General features: G+C 40.6%; 1 protein-coding gene across 5 annotated transcripts in view; it reads left to right on the plus strand.

Moving 5' to 3' along the window:
* The window catches only part of rasgrp3 (RAS guanyl releasing protein 3 (calcium and DAG-regulated)), a 60783-nt gene that overhangs the window by 26025 nt on the left and 11124 nt on the right, over positions 1 to 23634 (plus strand). For 4 of the 5 annotated variants that reach the window (XM_038268084.1, XM_038268082.1, XM_038268080.1 and 1 more), the window contains exons 4-12: positions 1008 to 1070; positions 4908 to 5039; positions 7047 to 7194; positions 10532 to 10705; positions 15203 to 15319; positions 15778 to 16056; positions 18072 to 18152; positions 21981 to 22094; positions 22188 to 22303. In XM_038268084.1, the coding sequence (XP_038124012.1) occupies positions 1008 to 1070; positions 4908 to 5039; positions 7047 to 7194; positions 10532 to 10705; positions 15203 to 15319; positions 15778 to 16056; positions 18072 to 18152; positions 21981 to 22094; positions 22188 to 22303 (1224 nt within the window). The remainder of the gene's footprint in view (positions 1 to 1007; positions 1071 to 4907; positions 5040 to 7046; positions 7195 to 10531; positions 10706 to 15202; positions 15320 to 15777; positions 16057 to 18071; positions 18153 to 21980; positions 22095 to 22187; positions 22304 to 23634) is intronic. The other variant, XM_038268085.1, reaches the window with a different exon arrangement.

Below are 23634 nucleotides of genomic sequence, written 5' to 3' on the forward strand. Positions count from 1 at the left end.
TTTATTTTTAGTGCAGTTATCCTCCTTGGCTTTCCACCTGCTTTTTCCATAGAGATGGACAGAAGATATCTTAGAGTAGACCTTTGTTCATAGAGTCCTAATTGAAAATGCTCTATATCAGGGGCAATTCCAGTTCGTGAGGGCCGGTATCCTGCAACTTTTAGATGTGCCTTTGATTGAGATGACTCTGTAGGAACTGACTGTGTCCGAACGTCCGCCCTAACCCCAAACTCCTTAATTACCTTATAGAACGGGGTCTACACTGCAAAAATGATCTATAAATAAGTCCAAATTTTAAGTTAAGTTTATTTAGCCTTAATTTGAGCAGGTAAATAAGATGATCTGCCAATGGAATTAATATTTTTACTCCTCAAATAAGATAATTAGATAATATGCCTTGAAATAAGAAAATGCAATAATTTTTTCTTATTTTAATGTCATGATCGGTTTTACGAATCTGACCCACATGCAGAGAAACCACTCAGAGAGCAGGGAAAAGGTTTAACAGGTTTATGGCCTGCACCATCTTTGTCACAATTACAATAAATCCGACGAAGCTTTGCGAGGAGAGCTCTCCTTGCAAAGCATTTGGGGATATAACTGCTTATCTAGCGAACATGGATGATCACTGCTTTTCAAGATTCATTTTGAGAAAATTTTCATCCACTACTTTTTCCCATTACACATTCAGACACTCATTAAAAATGGCGTAACCCCTATATAGCGCCCTATATAGTGATAAGGGCGGTGGTTTGGACACGCCTACTGACTGCACACCGGGGAGGTAACTTAGCAGTTGATTCTGGTGTGCTGGAGTAAATGTGAATCTAAAAGTTGCAGAACATCGGCCCTCGGGAACTGGAATAATCCACCCCTGGTCTATCTCCTTGGCTCTAATGAGATTCCATCTTTGTCAACTCTTTAAACATATCAGCCTGTAATATCTCCATAATAAGTTTCTTTTTAGAAGATCTGTTTTTAATTGAAAGTCCTTAACCAAAGTCTACGTACCGTGACTGTACAGATGACGACTGCAAGACGACCAGGCTAAAGATTTGCTATTTGATGAGGTAAAGAACCAAACACACATTCTGTCTTTACTGGCACAACTTTTTTTAGGCTGTACACCTTTCTATTTCTAAACCTGCTAAATATTGCTTCTTTTCTATGTCTAAACTTGGGTTTAAATAATTTCTCATGGTTTTACTGATAAATTGCATGAAAGTTTAGGCCTGCCACAGTTGCACTAACTCCACCATGTTGTTAACACGTCCCTTACCTCTTTACCCTTGCTGCAGTCATAGAGGAGTTGCACCAACCTGCATACTTTTTTAAAGTATATCGCATCTCTTTCCAATTTACAACTCCATGGCCTTAAAGGGGTCGCATCAATCCCATTACTTTCCCACACTTTTTCGGACATCTTTTTCCTCTTTACCTCTTCCAGTGTTGTTGGGGGTCACACAAACACTGGATGTGTTTTTACAGTATCTCGCATCTCTTTCTTATATACCCTGCATGCATTTTTAAAATGGATGCACAGTGTTGGTGCAGAGATTAAACAGGTGACCCATAACAGGATCAAGTCCTGGCCTGGTGACCGCTGACCCATGTCCTCCCCTCGCTCTCTAATTCTGTTTACTTTCAATTACCTACTTTCCTAGAAAGTAGTTAGTAAGTACTTTCAAGAAATACCAACAATAAAAGGCAAATGGGGCTACTAAAAATCTTGGGGTGGCGCATTGAAACTAAAAGCCATCATTTCAGGGTTTGAATCAACTATTGTGGTAAACCTGCCAGTAGAAATCACAAAGACTTTAATAAACACCTACTCGCCTACTTTATTGTGTGATTTTTAATGTTACGACACTGGTTGTGCATAATGGGATGAAATGCTAAACGGATGCTACTACAATTAACACTGGCCAGTGGGGCGGCCAGGGCATTGCACAGGGTAACGGTGGCCACCCCTGGCCATCCCCTGGTGGCGCCACTGGGAATGGGGCATGGAAAAGAACACATAAAGTCCACAAAAAGGGTTTACTCTCCCCCTCAGAGATGGCGGGCTTAATTTCCTCGTGATTTCACTCAATATGTGTTGCAGAAGTACAGAGAAGCACCTGTGCTGTGCCCTATGCTTCATTCACACCAAACTTGATTTCCATCGCTAAAAAGCGTCTGCTGCTTCATTTTTGATGTTTGTCCACATTAAGGTCAGACGTCCAGTAATGTGTCCAGATGTGCCTGATGCTTATGCTTCTCCTGTGTTTAATGACAGAGAGCGGCTTTGCTATATTTGCTTTGATAAGTGGGTAAAAAGTAGTTTGAATATATTTTTAAGTGAGAAAATCCACCAAAAAACATCGTCAGTGCAGTCAGTTCATCCAGATTACCATCCTGCCTTCAAATATTATTTCTCTGTGGAAGCCGCTCAGACCCCCACATACCGGCGGTGCGCTGTCACTGGGAATCCCCAGTAGCAGCTGCCTCAGGCCCGGTCACCTCTTGGGGTTTTCCCCTACTGTTGGTGGCGGCTGGAAGTAGATGTTAGTGTTTTTCATGCCTATGGTACAAACGTAAGGCACCAGGATAATACAACTAAACATATTTTGTCGGCAGGTTTCAACATTTTAGGTTAATTTAGGAGTTAATAAACCGTTTCAGAGGAGTGATCATAGCGCTCTGCATCAGCAGCGCTGCGTCTGTCTCCCTGCCAGCTCCCAGATCAGCTTCTCTGATTGGTTGTTGTGTCAGAAGGCTCAGAAAATAGAACCCAGAGTTCAGGCGAGACAGACAGTGATATAGTCAAGAGTTTATTGAAGTAGTGAGCGACTGCTCGACTGCTCCGGAGGCCTCACCGGACACTCAGCAGGAGTAGGGGCTCAAGTCAGTGACTTCAAAACTCAAACGATGGATAATAATGAGCATGAAAACCACCAAACTGGCCAAGTTCAGTCTGTGCCCAGAAGAAGGAGCGTTGTCCAGAGAAGTCGTACTTCGTTGCTTTTTACTGAGCCAGCACCAGAGGTCCAGGCCAGAAGAGGAGCAGCGTCCTTCAGCAGCCAGAGAATGTATGGGAGCCAAAAGATCCAAGAGGTTAATCCAAGCCATTGTCAGAAGACAGGTCCGCGGTCAGCAGCAGGTGGAATCCAGATACTGTAACAGTCCAGAAAACACAGAACCGGCAAACAGGGGCAGTCAAAAACTCAGTAGTGCGAGGGCAGAAACAGATCAGGAACCGGCAGAACTAAACAATGGGAACCCTAGATTTAGTCTTGCTGAGAAGCTTGAATAATACAAAAGCTGGGGTCCAGAGGCTTAAATAGCAGCAAAAACAGGCGGATGAGATAAGAGCTAATGAGCACAGGGCAGAGCAAAGCAGAAGAGAACACCATCTCTAGTAAGTCAGAGAGGTTCTACCCATTGCATAGCCATGTGTTTCTGAACCCTTCCAGATGTGCCCTGCAGCTGTTCCATTGAAGATCGCCGAATCAATTCGACATCAGTCTAGAACCGAGTGGATCATTCAGGCAGGAGGTCAATTGATCTAAATTAAAATGAAGTTGAGATTAAATGTAAGAGAGTACATGTGCAGACTGTGGATTGCATTTTCTGGATGTTTATGGAATACCAAATTTACTCAACAACCATCATAAATATAAGGGATTGGATTAAAGAACATACCCATAAAATGAAATATTGAACTTCATTTATCCATGATAGACTGAAGGAAAACAAGGTGAGGTTTTATTCGATAATGAGCAGCCAAGCAAGCCATGGTTAGTACTGGCCAAATAACCACTTTTTCTGATTTATTGTTCTATCTAAAGCATACAGGTACACTACTATAGCATAGTTACCGCTTACACATACAATGGAAACCCGGCGTTTTAACACCAAGCTTTCACACTATAAGGACAAGAGTAATGCTACATTCACACAGCAAGCAGCAGAGGCAGCAGAAGCAGCTAGTTTACATGCAAAGTCAACCCGTAGCGAGTTTTGTGCAGCAAGAGCATTGCATCATGAGCTAAACATCTGACGCACGCGACACGCTTCAGAAGCAGCAGCTACTGAAGTTGGAAAGCTTTAACTTTTGCTGCTGAACACACCACATCAACCAATCATAGAAGCTGATCTGGGAGCTGGCAGGGAGACAGACACAGAGCTGCTGATGCAGATCGCTATGATCAATTCTCTGAAACGGATTATTAACACCTAAAATAACTTACAATGGCAAAACCTACCGGCAAAATATGTTCGATTTTATTATTCTGGTGCCTTCAGTTTGGCTTACATACATGAAAAACGCTAACTTCTACCTCCAGCCGCCACCAACAATAGTGGACAACCACAAAGAGGCAACTGGGCCTGAGTCAGCTGCTGCTGGGGATTCCCAGTGACAGCGCACCACCAGTATGTGGGGGTCTGAGCGGCTCCCTCAGAGAAATAATATTTGAAGGCAGATTGGTAATGTGGATGAACTGACTGCACAAACTATGCTTCCACGTGGAATTACTCACTTGAGAATAGATTCAAACTACTTTCTACCCACTGATCACAGCAAATATAGCTGCCATTGTTACAGACAAAGGAAGGATAGGCTAGCTCCACCCAATGCGCATCAGACCCCATGTTACGCCGCGCAGCAAAGAGGATTCAGCCATGCGTCTGAACAAAATTTTTACCAGCATCAAAAATGAGACAGCACGTGCTTTTTTTCATGACATTCTTTCAGCCTAAACATCTGTATTCCCATTAAACTAATCCAGAGACTAACACAGTATTTTAGAATAACTCATATCTGGAGCCTATCTATCCTGTAACACTTCATCATAGTTATGGTGCGTGTTTTTTTAGCATCTGCTAATTGCTACAAACCTGTCGTTGTACACATGCACATGTAGGTACTGGATTGTGACCTTCCCTGCAGAATTCAACCTGGATTTGGGACTGATCCAGATAATGGAGGAGTTCAGGGAGGCTGCCACTCAACTTGGTTGTGAGGCGCATTTTAAACTCATCGACATTTCAGCCATGTAAGACTTAAAACACACACATCACAGTGAAAAAGGGGAAATTTTGTTTGTTTTATTTTGAAATGGTGCTTTTTAGTAAAACATGGAAGAATAACAGTCTCATTGGAATCTGCCTTTTTTCGTACACCGAATTATATACACTGAATTTTTTTAGCACTGAATTTTTTTATTCATTGGATTCCTTACACTGAATATTTATGTTAAAAAATTGCCTGCAAAAATTTCAGCTGCAAAAAATTTGCCTGCAAATCTGTTGACCTATTGGTGAACTCAAGCTAAAGCAATCTACACTTGATACAATCGAGCAGCTTCTAACCAATGAAATTAGCTTTGTTCCAGGCGGAATGAAGCTGAATGAGGAATTTTTCTTTTTAAATAGATACGATTACAAAACTTCAGGTGGCTACTCATAGAAGACATTAGAGTTTTTCATCTAGTCAGACTGGGTGAAATAACTGAGCTGATCACAGCTAGTGTGGCACCCGTGTCTGCCGAGGCTCTTGGTTTGATCCAGAAGAAGCTACCTGCGGCAAACTTTTTTTTTTTCTGACGAAAGTTAATTTCATTGGCTAGATTGCTTTGGCTTGAGTTCACCAAAAGGTCCACACATTTGCAGCTAGTTTTTTTGCAGGGGAATTTTTTGCAGCTGAATTTTCACCAGATAAAAATTCAGTGAGAGGAAGTCAATGTGTAAAAAAAATTCAGTGTTTAAAATTCGGTGCAAAAAAAAATCTGTATCTAAAATTCGGGGTACAAAAAAAAAAAAAAACAGATTCCAATGAGGCTGTTTTTCTTCCATAAGCAACAAAGCTGAGAAAAACTTTTCAACTTCTCTCTGCCAATTCGCAGCAGCTCCCTCTGCTACTTTTTTTTCTTTTCTACTTTTTTTTCCCACATTTAACGTAGAAAACAATATATAAAATGTGATGCTAGGTCACGATCCTGGTTTGTCTAGCTCAGAGTGACCATCTTTACATCCAAGTTTGAGACAGCTGCTGCACACATAAATACATTTCTTTCTCCATAGAAACTGGAGGAAAGGGTATGTTCCAATGTTTTTTCTGTCCTGTTAATCCAGGGGTCGGCAACACAAAAAGCAGATTTGGTTGAAGGTGAAAAATGGTCTTAAATAGGCCTAGTCAGGATTCTAAGTGTATTTGTTCTCTTACACACTATATTAAAAGAAACAAACAAACAAACAAACAAAAATATCATCATTTTCTATTTTCATACAGTTTAAAAAAGAACCAGAGAGCCACAAGGGGGCACTAAAGAGCCGGATATGGCTCTGGAGCCGCAGGTATGGGACCCTCCTGTTAAACCATCAGCACATGATGTAGTCTTTTATCCAATCAATTAAATTCAGTTTATTTCTATAGCACCAATTCACAGCACATGTCATCTTAAGGCACTTTACAGTTCACCAGAACAAGCAGTCAGATTGATTCAAAGTTTTCTAAAGAAAACCAGTTGATTGCATTGACTCACTGACTCGAAGGCAATCCCTCACACTAAGCATGCTTGTAGCGACAGTGGAGAGAAAAACTCCCTTTTAACAGGAAGAAACCTCCAGCAGAACCAGGCTCAGTGTGAGCGGCCATCTGCTGAGAACAGAGATTGATTGAAGCAGAATGATGAAGGGGTCCCTATGTCCTCCAGCAGTCTAAGCCTATAGCAGCATAACTATAGGGATAGCTCAGGATAACCTGAGCCACTCTAATTATACGCTTTATCAAAAAGGAAAGTTTTTAGCCTACCCTTAAAAGGAGACAGAAAAACAACTCAAAACATATTTTAAAATAGGATTATTAGAGCGATGAAATTCAAGGCATTAAAAATACTACAATACATTAATAAAAATTAATACTTCTGGGGGGCAAAAAATATGTGATCCAAGTTTTTAACCTGGGAATGTTATTTGGCTAATAGGATTCTCCTTCAATGAAAGAATAAAACCTTTCGGATGATTTTAGTCTTCCGACTTACTGTCTCTAAATCTCCCCACAGTCCATCCTATGATTGGATGAGGAAGCTGACCCAAAGGAAGAAGCAAGCTAAGAAAGGGAAAGCCTCGCTGCTGTTTGACCATCTGGAGCCTGTGGAGCTGGCAGAACACCTCACATTCCTGGAGTTCAAGTTTATCCGGAGGATATCAGTACGTCAAACTATACACATTCAACTCAACCCTCTCATGGTGCTGAGAAGTTCATGAGAAATACTGATGGTTTCCTTCCCACTGGAAGCCTGAAACTGACTGTGGACAAACCTTTGCTGTACAGTCATAGTTGATAAATTAGGCTAATAAAAAGTTAATAATTTCAGTAACTCAGATCGCTGATGGAAACGCAGACTGACCATTTATCACTGTTAACCACAATAATATTCTACTTATAGCACATAAAAAAAAAACACTTTCCTGAACATTTGACTGTGGACGTAAACAAAAATATGTTTAATACCTGCTTACAGGCTGTTGTGTTTAAAAGGTATTTGTAATCAGACAGACAATCCTCAACAGAACCGATATCCAGATATATTGGGAATGGCTATTTAGCAAAACGTTACCAACTTAGGAAACAGAAGCACACAGGGCCGCTGGAAGTACTGGGGGTGCTGTGATTTTTTTTTTTTTGGACAAAAGGCCTATGAGCCAATACTCCTATTTAAAATACAATAAATAAAACTAAATAAGTAAATAGAATGAGATTTACTACTTTATTGTCATATACAGTGCACACAACCAGGGTCTGCAACACGCAGATATAATCAGTTCTCAGGTGAGTATATTCGCTATTAATTCAACTTTACAATAAAACTATAACATGGTAGATTTGGTCAGCTGGCCTGAACCTGAGTCTATTAACTTCAAAATCCTTTTATGCAAACCAAAAGGAAATGATTATATTATTACACTATTTACACGTTATTGAACAGTTCTCCATTACACAAAGAATACAAGATCAAAATAACAATCTAAAATACTATGGTTACGTTAAACTGCAGGAATAGATATGAAAGTATAATTAAACTATTGGTGCTTTAACATACCAGGAAGCAGATTTCTCATCTCGATCAAAATATTTGTTTTATACCGAGAGGCTTAAAAGTTTAATCAAATCCAGTCAAAACTTCCAGGAGCGCTTCCGACAACTTTAAAAGAAACTTCTTATCGCAGGCCTGGATGAAGAGATGCTGAGTTGGAAGTAGAGAACAAACAGTTCATACAAACCCTGTATGATCCTAGTTATCCGTGCTACAATAATCCACAACAACATGTCATTAAATTAAGCGTTAATTTCAGCATGTTTTGCTCCTATGAAGTTAATAATAATAATATAGTGCATGCTCTCCTCCAGCTCAGAGGAAGTCGGATCGGAACAAGACGAGAGGAACCACAGAGGCTGTAGGCTTTGCTTTGTGCAGGCGGTCTGGAGCACAGCGGGGCGGGGCAGTGACAGAGGATGTGGGACTTTGGTGTTACTGTACTTTGAGCTATAGGCAGGGTGCCTTGCCCAGTGGCACCTCCAGAAATGTCTCATATGGGGGGCCAGATGTCGCCATTGAAAATCTTGGGGTGGCATACTGAAACTAAAAGCTATCATTTCAGGGTTTGAATCTAGTATTGTGGTGAACCTGCCTGTAGAAATCATAAAGACTTAAGTAAACATCTACTCATCGTGTGATTTTGAATGTTACGTCACTAGCTGTGCACAATGGGATGAAATGCTGAGATGGTACTACAATTTACACCGGCCAGTGGGGTGATCAGTGGGGTGGCCAGGGCATTGCACAGGGTGGCCATGGCCACCCCTGGTTAATTCAATTCAATTCAGTTTATTTCTATAGCGCAAATTCACAACCCATGTCATCTCAAGGCACTTTACAGTTCACCACATGATACAGTAAAATTGATTAAAAGTTTTCATTTTAAGGAAAACCAGTTGATTGCATTGACTCATTGACTCTTCAGCAATCCCTCACACTAAGCATGCTTGTAGCGACAGTGGAGAGGAAAATCTCCCTTTGAACAGGAAGGAACCTCCAGCAGAACCAGACTCAGTGTGAGCGGCCATCTGCTGAGGCCGACTGAGGGTTCAAGGAGACAGAAGCAGAGGTACAGGTGTCCAAATGTTCAGGTGCGAGCGGGACACCTCTTTACTCCACGACAGATGTTGCCATGACAATGTAACTACTTGTTGATTAGACCTCAAAATAATTGAAATAAAAAATCCAAATACACGTAATAGGAAAATAAAAAAGAGTTAAAATAATTTCCCAAAATATTCATAAGAAATTTATGAATTTCTTTAAATCTCCCTCTCGCCACTAGGGGGCGCCCCAACTTCCCGTGGCCATGGAAGCCCGTAATGAAGTGTAGTTGCAGCATCATAATGATCAAACCTTCTTTTCTAGCTTTTTACACACAAATGAAGTATTTTAAAGGCTCCTCCAAAGCAAAGACATAAAAACATGAGATAACCAATAGTCAATATCTACAGTAAAACTAGAATAAGAGCAGCAGACAATGCTAAATAATGCCTATAGTATATAGTTGCTGTAGAAATTTAAATGTAAGTCAATTTTCTTCTTGAAATAAAGCATATATAAGAGTGTAAATAGGAGAATCTGCAAACGAAATAGGATGATTTAGATTTTAAATAAGAAAAAACTCCATCATGTTGTTTTAGGTGCATAATACCCATTATTTTTAGGAAATATATACACGTTTCATTGGAAGATAAGGGAAAATGCACTTATTTTAAGATCTCAAATAAAACTGTTATAAGTTTCCAGGGGAAAAATAACAATAAGTGAAGAACACCGCTCCCCTCTGCCGGTTGAGGCTAGAGACAGAAGCAGACATAGAAAAAGAATCAGACATACAAAAGGCAACTGTCAACCAGCTCCACAGGACAACACTGTTAAACAAGCCAAGTTCCAATATAGAATAGAATGTTTTTAACTTTAGTTTCATTACACTGTCACAAGTACAAAGCAATGAAATTCACTCTCTGCATATAACCCATCCCCTTTTTGGAGCAGTGGGCTGCCATTGTGCAGCGCCCGGGGAGCAGTGTGGGGGTTAAGGGTCTTGCTCAGTGTCCCAGAGTGCAATGTCCTAGCCACAAGGCCACCACTCCCAGGACATCTATAAACAAAGGTGTTGATGGAAGCAGCACAGCTGATGTTTCTCTCCAGGATGGAGTCACAGCCAAACAGGAACAGACCAGATGAAGCTACTATGAGAAAAAGCAGAGAGAGCAGAACGTTAGAGATTGAACTAATACATTCTGCAGACTGGGAGAATAGAGGTAGAATGATGAAAAGGGGTCCCTATGTCATCCAGCATTCCAAGCCCATAGCAGCACAAATGCATTAAACATCTCAGGACAGCCTGAGCTATTTTGGATGAGGTATAAGAAAGGTAGAGCCACAGTATGGTCCAGTATATACAAAAAGAAAAAACTCTGATAACTCTGCTTTGTCCACAGTTCACTGACTATCGGAGTTATGTGATTCATGGCTGTCTGATGGAAAATCCAGCTCTAGAGCGCTCCATCGCCCTCTTCAACAGCATCTCGCAGTGGGTCCAGTTGATGGTGCTTAGCAAACTCACACCTCAGACTAGAGCAGAGGTCATCACCAAATACATCCATGTTGCTCATGTAAGTCTGAAAAAGGTCACTTACCTCCACCAACTTAAAAAAACAAATACAAAAGAACATGGTTCATGCATGACCCTCTAAAGCAGTGGTTACCAACCGTTTTTGAGCCTTGTATCACTTTGGGAATAATGTCTTAGCATGAGTATCCCTCTCAGTATTGACTGCCCAAAAGTTGAACTTATAATAACTAATTATAAAATCAAAAGTATTTTATTTAATCTTTTTAACTTAGTTATTTTGTCATGTTGGGGTCGAGGTGTCCAACCCACATGCAGAAATCACTCCTGAGGCAGAGAAAAAGTTAAATGGTTTATTAAACAAAGTTCACAAGCAAATGGGTGCACAGGTTCTTGGTTCGTCAGACTGGTCACGGGAGGGAAGCCACTGAGGAGGACAGAGCAGTTAGAGCGGATCCAGGAAACTTGCAATTTACAGATAACTGGGATAAATACCTGCTCTGAGAGGAATCTGATCAGCAGGGGGGGAATCTTGTGGGTCCAGAGGCTAGTTGGCAGGCAGAGGGCTGAGGGCAGAGGCAGAGACTGAGGCGGAGGGCAGGCAGGCAGATTCCAGACAGTGGTTATTTTCTCCAGGATGACAGGTTTCCAGATAAGTCAGGATCTGTGAGGCAGAAGAACACAGGATCAGATTGGTTCACAAAAATCAGGGTTTCAGATCAGAGAAGCTGGCTCAGGTTTTGCTGTACCAATACTGGCAAACACTCTGGCGGGGAAGTGTCAGCCTCCTCCTTCTTAAGTAGGGCCTCCTGATGAGCAGATGGGAAACAGGTGTCGCAGTCAGCTCATGCCCTCAGGAGAAATCTCGTGCGCCCTCTGGTGGAGAAAGTAGAAAAGCCTCCTGATCCCAACATACCGTATTTTCACGACTATAAGGCGCACTTAAACGTCTTTTTTTCCCCTCAAAATGTGCGGTGCGCCCTATGGTTCGGTGTGCCCTATGTGTGTTGTAACTGCGACTTTTGAGACCACCTCATTGAGGAGATGATGAAAGAGTGGCTGAATGTAAGGAGACCAGGTGTTTTTTTTCCACTCATCACCATCGCTGTTAATATGTAACTCCATGCGTGCCCATCTCACAGCTGATGTGAAAAACATGGGGAAACAAATTAACGCTGTGCTCGCTGTTCAACCGCTCGACATCGGTGTGAACCGGACCCAGCAGGTGCAGCAGAAGCAGCGAGTTTACATGCAAAGTCAATGGTTGACGCGCGTATAGGTGCAGCAAAAGGTCCCGCAGCGCGTTTTGAGCAGCAGGAGCCGCGCGTCGGGAGCGTTTAAGCATCTGACCCGCCGCCAACGCGCTGCTGCTGCTCGAGATGGAAAAATTGAAGTTTTGCTGCTGGATGCGCCGCATCAACCAATCAGAGAAGCTGATCTGGGAGCTGACAGCAAGACAGACACAGCACTCTGATGACATATGATATTAACGCAAATGAAAAAGGCTGGATGGATGAGGAGATGATGAAAGAGTGGCTGAATGTAAGGAGACCAGGTGTTTTTTTTCCACTCATCACCATCGCTGTTAATATGTAACTCCATGCGTGCCCATCTCACAGCTGATGTGAAAAACATGGGGAAACAAATTAACGCTGTGCTCGCTGTTCAACCGCTCGACATCGGTGTGAACCGGACCCAGCAGGTGCAGCAGAAGCAGCGAGTTTACATGCAAAGTCAATGGTTGACGCGCGTATAGGTGCAGCAAAAGGTCCCGCAGCGCGTTTTGAGCAGCAGGAGCCGCGCGTCGGGAGCGTTTAAGCATCTGACCCGCCGCCAACGCGCTGCTGCTGCTCGAGATGGAAAAATTGAAGTTTTGCTGCTGGATGCGCCGCATCAACCAATCAGAGAAGCTGATCTGGGAGCTGACAGCAAGACAGACACAGCGCTCTGATGACATATGATATTAACGCAAATGAAAAAGGCTGGATGGATGAGGAGATGATGAAAGCGTGGATGAGGCAGGTGTATGTGAGGAGACCAGGTGATTTTTTCCACGCATCTCCATCGCTGTTAATCTGTGACTCCATGCGTGCCCATCTCACAGCCGATGTGAAAAAAAAAGGTGAATCAAATGAACGCTGTGCTCGCCGTTATCCCGGGGGGTCTGACAAAGGAACTTCAACCGCTCGACATCGGTGTGAATCGGCCGTTCAAAGTAAGGCTGCGAGCGGCGTGGGAGCGATGGATGACCGACAGAGACCACAGTTTCAGGATAAGTGGAAGGCAGCGCCGGGCAAGTTACGCCACCGTTTGCGGATGGATTGTAGATGCTTAGACTAACGTGTCTGCTGGCTCTGTTGTTCCAGCTTTCGCAAAAGCCGGCATTATTTCTGGGGAGCTGCGCTGCACGGAAAGTGACTCTGACAGCGAAGAAGAAGGGGAAATTGGCATTTCTGATTTAGCGCAGCTGTTTAATTCAGAAACAGAGGATGATGACTTTGATGGGTTTGATTAATACTTTGTAATAAATACATGAATAAAGCACAATCATACTCAGTTTTGCTCCCGCTCTATTTTTCTACCTGAAAACTTAATTCAACAGCAGCCTCTGGGCGGGTCTCCTCCTCTTCACCGCGGCGGCTGGCAGGTGTTTTTTCATCTAAATAATCTAAATCTTGCAGCTATATTTGCTGTGATCAGTGGGAATAAAGTAGTTTTAATATGTTTTTAAGTGAGAAAGTCCACCTGAAAACTTCATAATTGCAGTCAGTTCATCCAGATTATCTATTTCTGTCGGAGGCGCTCAGACCCCCACATACCAGCGGTGCACCGACAGTAGAAATCCCTTCATCAGCAGCCTCTAGGCTGGGCAGCGGTGGCTGGCAGGTGTTTTTCATCTAAATAATTTAAACTGCAGGCACCAGGATACCGGTAATAAAAGCGAACATATTCCGTCGGCAGGTTTCAGGATTTTAAGTTAATTTAGGAGTAATCACAGCGCTGTGTCATCTGCGATGTGTCTGTCTCATGGCCAGCTGCCAGGTTTGATTAATAGTTTGTAATAAATACATGAATAAAGCACAGTCATACTCAGTTTTGCCCCCGCTGTATTTTTAAATACGCAGTAGAGGTATATAAAAAACGCGCCCTATAGTCCGGTGCGCCTTATATGTGTGTTAAATACAGAAATGGCACACATAACTGAGAGTGCGCCTTTTAGTACGGTGCGCCTTATGGTCATGAAAATACGGTATTTGGCATTTTATTCTTTCCAACTCAAATAAAAAAACAACATGAATATGTTGCCCTGAAGTTAGCATGAACAGTGTTGTTTTCGTCAACGATGACAAAATTATTATAGCGAAAACTGACAAGCTCATGGGTTTGAGTTTTTGTCAACATGACGAGATTAATTAAAAATTTGTCATATGTGTAAAATGCATCATTGTGCTGTAATCTGTTAGACGAGCTAAGCGGTATTAGCTGTGCAGCTGCATCTTGTTTGCTCACACAGAATATGCACAATAACACAGTCATGCGCAATAATAGTAATTGATTGATTGACTTTATTGATCTCACAGTGAAATTTACTCGTTACATCAGCTCAAACACTCTAAGGGGAAGAAGGTGCCAAAGGAACAAAAAGGCGTGTGGCTGCAGTATATACAGTGCATCCACATATGATAGCTTTTTTAAGTTTATTTTTCCATTTTTTTCATAGAGGATTATTATACAGGGTGTTTACATGGGTTTTTATGTAGATAGATATTGATATTTGAATATATAGTTATTGCACTTGGTGTCAAATATAAAGAAACAGTTATTGCACAGGGTATTAAATAGTAATTGCACATTATACATTGTACAAGTTATTGCCGTTATAGTGTTGCATTGTAGAGTCTGGATGCAGCAGGGAAGAATGACCTGCGGTAGTTCTCCTTTTTAAAAACAGGCTGTAAAAGTCTTTCACTAAAGGAGCTGCTCAGCTCCTCTACAGTCTGGGGCAGAGGCTGGAAGGTGTTGTCCATGATGGATGGAAGCTTGGACAGCACCCTCCTCTCAGCCACTTCCTCCACTGAATCCAGAGTGCAGCCTAGAACAGAGACAGCCTTTCTGTCTGTTTCTGTCCCACGCTGCCCGGGGTCCAGCAGACGACAGCGTAGAGGAGGGCTGATGTCACCACAGAATCATAGATGGTTTATAGCAGGGGCTTGCTCACTCCAAAGGACCTCAGCCTCCTCAGGATGGACTGGTACATGCAAACAGAGTTTTATGGGGCGCCAAGGAACTTGGAGCCCTAGGCAACTGCCTAGAATTGCCTGATGGTAAATCCCTCCCTCACTGTTATCTGAGTAGCAGCAGTGTGCTCACCGCTACACGTTAAGAGGTTATAAGCTGCTACGGTTAACTCGTACCAACAGCTAAAGACAACAGTTCAGTTAAACTTAACTTTTTTCTTTATTATAGAGTAGAGCCCCATGTCGTCTGTGATGAACATAGTTAAGGCCAAATGTCTTCATTTTTCCTCCTATTTTCTCAGAAACTCTTACACCTGCAGAATTTCAACACTCTGATGGCGGTGGTGGGAGGTCTGAGCCACAGCTCCATTTCTCGTCTAAAGGAAACCCATGCATACCTGGCTCCAGAAGTTCTGAAGGTACTGACAATGAGCTTTGCATCTCCTGACTTACACCAAGATGATTCCATACTCTGTGCCGCTGTACCAATGCACTGCAAATAATTGAAATCTAAATGAGCCACTTTTTCTTAAAATATGTGCATTTTGTTTTGAACTGAGGAGGTAAGTGAAAAACTTTGCCAATTGAACAGGATAATGAATGTTTATAATTAGAAAAAAAAAACATTGAATTGCCTTATTTCAAGTGCATATTATCTAATGATCTTATTTTAAGAGTAAAAATACTAATTGTAAATGCAGATCATCTTATTTACCTACTAAAAATTAAGGGTAAAAACCCTTAATTTAAGAAATGTTTACTAATTAGCGATTGCTTTTTGATATTACATTTTATTTTATAATAATATTTTAGATATATGTATAATTTATTGCCACGGAAACCACGGCTTAATGGCAATGTCCTATTTTTGTCCCAGATGTGGAACGAGATGACGGAGCTGGTGTCTTCCAATAACAACTACTCCAACTACAGAAAGGCCTTCAGTGAATGCAGAGGTTTTAAAATCCCCATACTGGGCGTACACCTGAAGGATCTGATCGCAGTGCATGTCGTCTTTCCTGACTGGGTCGGTGACGGCAGTCTGGTGAACGTGGTGAAGATGCATCAGCTTTACATGACATTGAATGAGCTGGTGTCACTGCAGGGTCTGGTATCCCATGTGGAGCCCAACATGGACCTCATATATTTGCTGACAGTAAGGCCAAAATTCTGTTTCTGGTCTTGGGGGGATGTTTTATAACGCTACATAAAGGATGTGGGCTTTTCACAGTAAGACTAGTAACTTAACCTCTCAAAACCCACCCAATCGCAGGCGACCACTTTATAGTGTTTACAACTAATAACTCAGAATGCATGGAAATTGCACCGGTAAAATTTTTGCCAATATAGACATGTTAACATCGTTGGAAAGCTTAAATTCTCCACAATTCAATCACTTAAGTTAATTTTATGGACACAGAGAGCACCAAAGCACAATTAATACAGCTATAGTAGCATGTCAAAATGCAAACATTACTAAGCAGCCACAATTACATACCTTTGAACGCGTCCAGAAGCCGTTCTATAAATCCAGTCTTCATTGTTTATACTCCATTCTTCCATAAGGGTCTACAGATTAAACCGAATCCAGAATATTTATATAAAAAATATTCCATGAGGAAAAAATCGCCATATACTTATTTCCTCATTTGTTTGCCCATGATGTTTGACGTGGTTCTTTACATCGTCCTCCTACAAGACAATAGTGTCTGCATTTTTGTACAGTAGAGTCAGGGACAGTCGCTGAAGTCTCATAAGCGTTCCTTGCCTGTTAGCCAATGACACACAGAGCAGAGCGATATAATGCCTCATAGAGTCCTACTGTTATCGGTTTAGACTAGTTTTGCACCGATACCGATACCAGTATCGGACGGGGCCCTGATACTGCCCTAAAATGGTGGTATCGGTATCGGCGAGTACCAACAAATAGGGCACAGATACCATTTTGAGAGCCATAAGTTTATTCAGCTATTGTCATCCACTCCTGGTAGGCAATACAAAGTTCTACTGGTTTAACTTTGTATTAGATTTTTTCCTGCTTCACAAAGGTAGGCAGCAGCTTGACAAAGCCATGATGGCAATTATTTTACATTATTATGGTATCCGTATCGGCCAATACTGCACAGCCAGGTATCGGGTATCGGTATCGGGGCCAAAAAATGGCATCGGCGCAACACTAGTTTAGACCACTTGGGCTGTTTGGCTTTGTAGTCAAGAAATAAGGTTTCAAACCAGGGTAGACATGGTTGGGTTGCATAAAGCAGAGCTGTGTTACCGGCTGTGAAAAACACAGCTAAGTTTGGATCAGCGCGTGCAGTTCGAAGCAATTTACTAACAACGCTCTGATGTTTTTGAAGTTTGGATGCTGATTTTGTTCCATTACAATGCCTAAGATTGAAAAATAAAATAAAATCCAGCTCTGAAAAGGCCCTGGGGCTTATTTTAGCTTGAAAAGCAGCAGTTTCACTATTTTTTTTTTTATAAATTTGTATGTTATTTTAGGTTTATAAATGTTACATTTTCTTATATACATTTATTCTGAAAAAAAGTGGGAAAATACTTGATTCACAAATGTTTTGTTACCATAAAAACACTTCAGTGTTATTCTATGAGTCAAATAGTTGAGTAAAATCATTTGGCACAATTTGGAGATTTTTGGAGACGCTGGTGACACCAAATGTTCAAAGCCCCACAGCTCTGGAACTGTTTTAGCTAGAGGTCTGACATTTTCTGCATTTGTGGTTGACATGATGTAGAACAAATGTAATGCAATGAGACCTGCCTATTCTCAAAAATGTCTTTATTACTGTTGTTCAAACATGACCTGTTATTTTCGAGAATAATAAAACAACTTTCAGTCATGTTTGAACTGATGCAGCTTATCTGCGTTTAATTCACACTATTTTCATTTAGCTTCAGTTAGCTTTTAAATGATGTATCACACATGTAATTTGGCCTTACAGTTCCTCAGTTATTGGCTTTTCCATTTGGGTTTGCAAAATAAGCGAAGGTGGGTGTAAATAAAATACAATCCCAGCATTTTGCTGTTGGTCTCAGTTTGCAGATGTATCAAACATTGTTCCTGTCAGTCTGATATGTGACTTAACTTCTCTCTTAAAGTTTCACCTTCATTAGGATTTTTTCTCTTAACCAAACACTCATATTTTTCAGCTTTCTCTTGACCTTTATTACACAGAAGATGAGATTTATGAACTATCCTTGTTGAGAGAACCACGCAGCCTCAAATCTCAGGTAAATTTTGTTTAATATTATTTCACACAACATAATATAATTAAGCCCCGTTGCAGTGATGGCATCAGGGTCAATTATTGTTGCATGGCAGCAATGAGGAGTTAGTGAAGGATTAGTTTTTTCTTAGTCCCTAGTTCCAACTTTGAATCTTATTGAAAATTGCTCAGGATTAGGACATGGTTTCAAACTCAGTCCCTGAGGTCCTCCGTGGCTAACCCAACACAAGTCTGACAAAAAATCCTCAGCATGAAGTCAATAAAGCTACGTTCAAACAGCAGCCTGAAGTGACTCAAATCTAATTATTTTGCCCATATGTGACCTGGATGTGATCAGTCTGAACAAGACAGATCTGATTTGTTCCAATGTGATCCAGACCACTTGGCTCTGTGGTGCTGAATCAGATATGAATCCAATTTTTTCTAATGTGTCTGAACAGCCTGGTCGCAGGAGGACGGTGTTGTGGAGAACAGTTTTTATTTTCAACCTTCTTGAAAAGATTGTTTTTAATGCTCTGGCTGAGGTTTGGAAAGAAATGAAAGATAGATGTGACAGATCAGCACTACCGTCCAAGTTTACTTCCATAAACACCGAGCACGCTTGCTTGTGACGTCATTGCGTTCTCTGCATTGCCTGTGGGACACTTAAGTTGTGTGAATGCAGTTCACAGAGAAGATCACATACAGGATGCATATATCAGAAAGTGTGAACGACAACGCAAAAAATCAGAATTGAGCATGAAGGCCTTATTGCTCAATTCCGATTTTTTTGTGAAATCCAATTTTTTTTGCGTAGTCGTTCATATTTCAAAATATATGACTTGTATGTGATCTCCTGTGTGAACTGCATTCATAGAGGGGCTCAAAGGGCTGATTATCCTCCTGCAGCAGTGTGTTACAGTGAGGTTGTCGCAGGTATGACGCAGACATTTTTGATTTATGCCCAGTATTGAAGCATGGTCTGCGCTATGTGGTTACACGCCACAACGCAAGAGGGACAATCAGGAGCTAGTTCCTGTCTGCGGTCAGACTGTGGGGGGGGGACAACCTAGATTTGAGGTATAAATCAGCCTTAAGTGTCCCGCATGAGCAGTAAAGGAAACAATGACATCACAAGCCAGCATGCTCTGTGTTTACGGATGTAAACATGGTTGGTAGTTTTTCAATATACAGGTGCTGGTCATAAAATTAGAATATCATGAAAAAGTAGATTGATTTCAGTAATTCCATTTAAAAAGTGAAACTTGTATATTATATTCATACATTACATACAAACTCATATATTTCAGATGTTTATTTTGTTTAATTTTGATGATTACAAATGACAACAAATGAAAATCTCAAATTCATCATATCAGAAAATTAGAATATTACTGAAGACCAATAAAAACAAAGGATTTATAGAAATGTTGGCCAACTGAAAAGTATGAACATGAAAAGTATGAGCATGTACAGCACTCAGTATTTAGTTGGGCCTCCTTTGGCCTGTATTACTGCAGCAATGCGGCATGGCATGGAGTCGATCAGTCTGTGGCACTGCTCAGGTGTTATGATAGCCCAGGTTGCTCTAATAGTGGCTTTTAGCTCTTCTGAATTGTTGGGTCTGGTGTATTGCATCTTCTTCTTCACAATACCCCATAGATTTTCTATGGGGTTAAGGTCAGGAGAGTTTGCTGGCCAATTAAGAACAGGGATACCATGGTCCTTCAACCAGGTACTGGTAGCTTTGGCACTGTGTGCAGGTGCCAAGTCCTGTTGGAAAATGAAATCTGCATCTCCAAAAAGTTGGTCAGCTGCAGGAAGCATGAAGTGCTCTAAAACTTCCTGGTATGTGGCTGCGTTGACCCTGGACCTCAGAAAACACAATGGACCAACACCAGCAGATGACATGGCACCCCAAACCATCACTGACTGTGGAAACTTTACACTGGACTTCAAGCAACGTGGATGAAGTGCCTCTCTTCTTTTCCTCCAGACTCTGGGACCTTGATTTCCAAAGGAAATGCAAAATTTACTTTCATCAGAGAACATGACTTTGGACCACTCACCAGCAGTCCAGTCCTGTTTCTCTTTAGCCCAGGCAAGACGCTTCTGACGCTGTCTGTGGTTCAAGAGTGGCTTGACACAAGGAATGCGACAGCAGAAACCCATGTCTTTCATACGTCTGTGTGTGGTGGTTCTTGAAGCACTCACTCCAGCTGCAGTCCACTCTTTGTGAATCTCCCCCACATTTTTGAATGGGTTTTGTTTCACAATCCTCTCTAGGGTGCGGTTATCTCTCTTGCTTGTACACTTTTTTCGACCACATCTTTTCCTTCCCTTCGCCTCTCTATTAATGTGCTTGGACACTGAGCTCTGTGAACAGCCAGCCTCTTTAGCGATGACCTTTTGTGTCTTGCCCTCCTTGTGCAAGGTGTCGATGGTCGTCTTTTGGACAACTGTCAAGTCAGCAGTCTTCCCCATGATTGTGTAGCCTATGGAACTAGACTGAAAGACCATTCAAAGGCTTTTGCAGGTGGTTTGAGTTAATTAGCTGATTAGAGTGTGGCACCAGGGGCCATCAATTTTGAACCTTTTCACAATATTCTAATTTTCTGATATGATGAATTTGAGATTTTCATTTGTTGTCATTTGTAATCATCAAAATTAAACAAAATAAACATCTGAAATATATGAGTTTGTATGTAATGTATGAATATAATATACAAGTTTCACTTTTTAAATGGAATTACTGAAATCAATCTACTTTTTCATGATATTCTAATTTTATGACCAGCACCTGTAAATACTACCCTTATCATCCACCATGGTTCACTATTCTACATTGCAAGGCACAGAATAGTGACCTTTGTCAGCTACTAATGGCGTTCAGGTCGACTGAATGCGACATGGCCGTTCAGACACAGGTCACATTTGAAAAGATCAGATTCATATCAGATTCAGGACCACAGAGCCAAGTGGCCTGGGTTGCATTGGAAAAAATCGGATTTGAGTTGCTCAGACAGCCATGAAAATATCAGATCCAGGTCGCATATGGGCAAAAAAAAAAAAAAAAAAAAAACGGATTCAGGTCACTTCAGGCTGCTGAACGTAGCCTAAAAGACTGCTACAGTGCTTCTTATGTCCCCAACATCTAAATTAGGATGTTTGCAGCCCTGGTTCACAAGGCCGACTGTCTGTCATGTTTACAACCTAAGGACTGTTGATCATCTTTTCATTCAGGTCAGGTGTGTGGAGGCAGGAAAACACCTAAAACACACAGGGATCAGTGAAACCCTGATCTAAATAATGATGATGATGATGATGATGATGATGACACTCTTGTCTTTGGGTGATGGCAAAGAGGCATTTCAGTATCTGAAGAAAAAGTGTCAAAATACAATTTTTTTTTAATCTCGATATGCTTTTTTTGTGGTATCTAAAAGACATTGGCATGAAAAGATGTTTAAAAATTATATTTTTATATATATTTTATGTGTCATTTTTTATAAGATGTCAGAGTTATGAATAATTTTTCTATCTCACCTATTTAACCGACACAAATGGTGGTAATTCCATTCCATTCCTATAATAAACCAACATTATGTGATATCTAGAGTTTATTACACTAAATCCTGCTGATTTCACTGATTTAGTGTAATAAACTCTCTAAATATTATACATATATGCATATATTTTTTTTTGTTTATTTTTTCATATATATATATATATATATATATATATATATATATATATATATATATATATATATATATATATATATATATATATATATATATATATATATAAATGTATGTGTATGTGACTTAATAGGAATGTCTCTTCTGCTTAGCCCACATCTCCAACTACACCCAACAAGCCTTTGGCTCCACTAGACTGGGCCTCGGGGGTCACCACCAAACCGGATCCCTCTGTTGTCAATAAACACATTCGCAAATTGGTGGAAGTGAGTTAAAGCCTCCATATTTTCATGTTTTCATTTAAAAGTATACAACATAGGTCTCTGTATGATACAATTTACCTGCTTTCCTTTGGACAGTCTGTCTTCAGGAATTATGACCATGACCATGATGGGTATATTTCACAAGAAGACTTTGAGAGCATCGCAGCTAACTTTCCATTCCTGGAGTCTTTCTGCGTTTTGGATAAGGATCAGTGAGTAAAAAAATTTGTTTCAGTTTTAGTGACTCCAAAGCATTAAAATTTTAGCGTGAGTTGGAGGACTGTGAGAACATTAATTTAACCCACTGACAATGATTATTTATAAAATCACACTGAAAATGATCATGATAGCAGTTTATGCAACACTTGATGTTTACCTTTCAATTTATTATTCAGTTTGCATTAAGGTTATGTAAATATGAAGGATATTTTAATTTACTCTTTTCTTTTTTTAAATTATTTTTTTTATGTTTGACTTGTTAACTGAAATAAAACATTCAGTGTTATTTTAGGATCTATTTGCTGTTATTGGAATCTCTGATATGTATTTAGGAATGGTTGCTCTCTGTGGAAGCAAATGTGTCTCAATTTCCTGATTAAGGTTTCTTGAGTAATGTAAAATACATTTTCCAAATTGCAATTTCATTTCTTGTACAAGGTTGCTCACTTTGTAAATTAATGTTGGTTATTTATTCTCCTGGTGCACAGTATTCATATCGTTAAAACACTTTATAGTATTGTATTTGTCTTTTTTTTAACTCTTCATTATTTTGTTATTCTTATACATTTTTCTAAGGTCCACCTTTGTGTGACCATTTTTTGGATAATCTTTATGCTGTTGTAAACACCAGAATTTCCACATTGTGGGACAATAAAGACATTTTCTATTCTATCCTAAATTTGCCTTCAGGTTATCTCCATTGGTGGCTTTGGTGTCTCCAAGCTTACATTGGACAATACTCCATGGATTCTTTATTAAAGCTTTCATTAATATTCTCAAAACAATAGCAGCACAAACAAAAATATTTGCCAGACAGACCAGCAGAAAGCATGACACCATTCTTGTTTCATTTGGGAAGGATGGTTGACCTGTGACCTTTGAAGTTCTAAAATAAATGAACAAATGAAAATATTTGCTGCACAAAGCAGCACAAACGTAACCGTACCGACTGACACCAATTTTGGTGGTGGAGCCTGTTGAACTTTGGTGACCTCTGGACATTTTCATTACTATGTTTTAGATGATAGCGGTACAAACAAAAATCTTTGCAGTACAATCAAGCGCTGACATAGCAAAAATGTTAGACAACATCAACACAGTGAACCAGCTTTTAGTAACACAGGGAATGTTTGCACCAACTTCTGCTGGACAATAAGATCTCTGTCTCCATAAAGTTTGTTGGCAGAAAGCAGCATGAAATGTTCTCCAATTCTCTGGTTGATGGCTGCTTTGAATGTAGATCTCAGATGACTTGGAGCCTGATTTCCAAATTAAATTTTAGTCATACCTTTCGTATTCCACTTTGCCTATACCTGAAAATCCT

The sequence above is a fragment of the Cyprinodon tularosa genome, unplaced genomic scaffold, assembly GCF_016077235.1.
Source record: "Cyprinodon tularosa strain WSP-4 unplaced genomic scaffold, ASM1607723v1 ctg692, whole genome shotgun sequence".
Taxonomy (NCBI): Eukaryota; Metazoa; Chordata; class Actinopteri; order Cyprinodontiformes; family Cyprinodontidae; genus Cyprinodon; species Cyprinodon tularosa.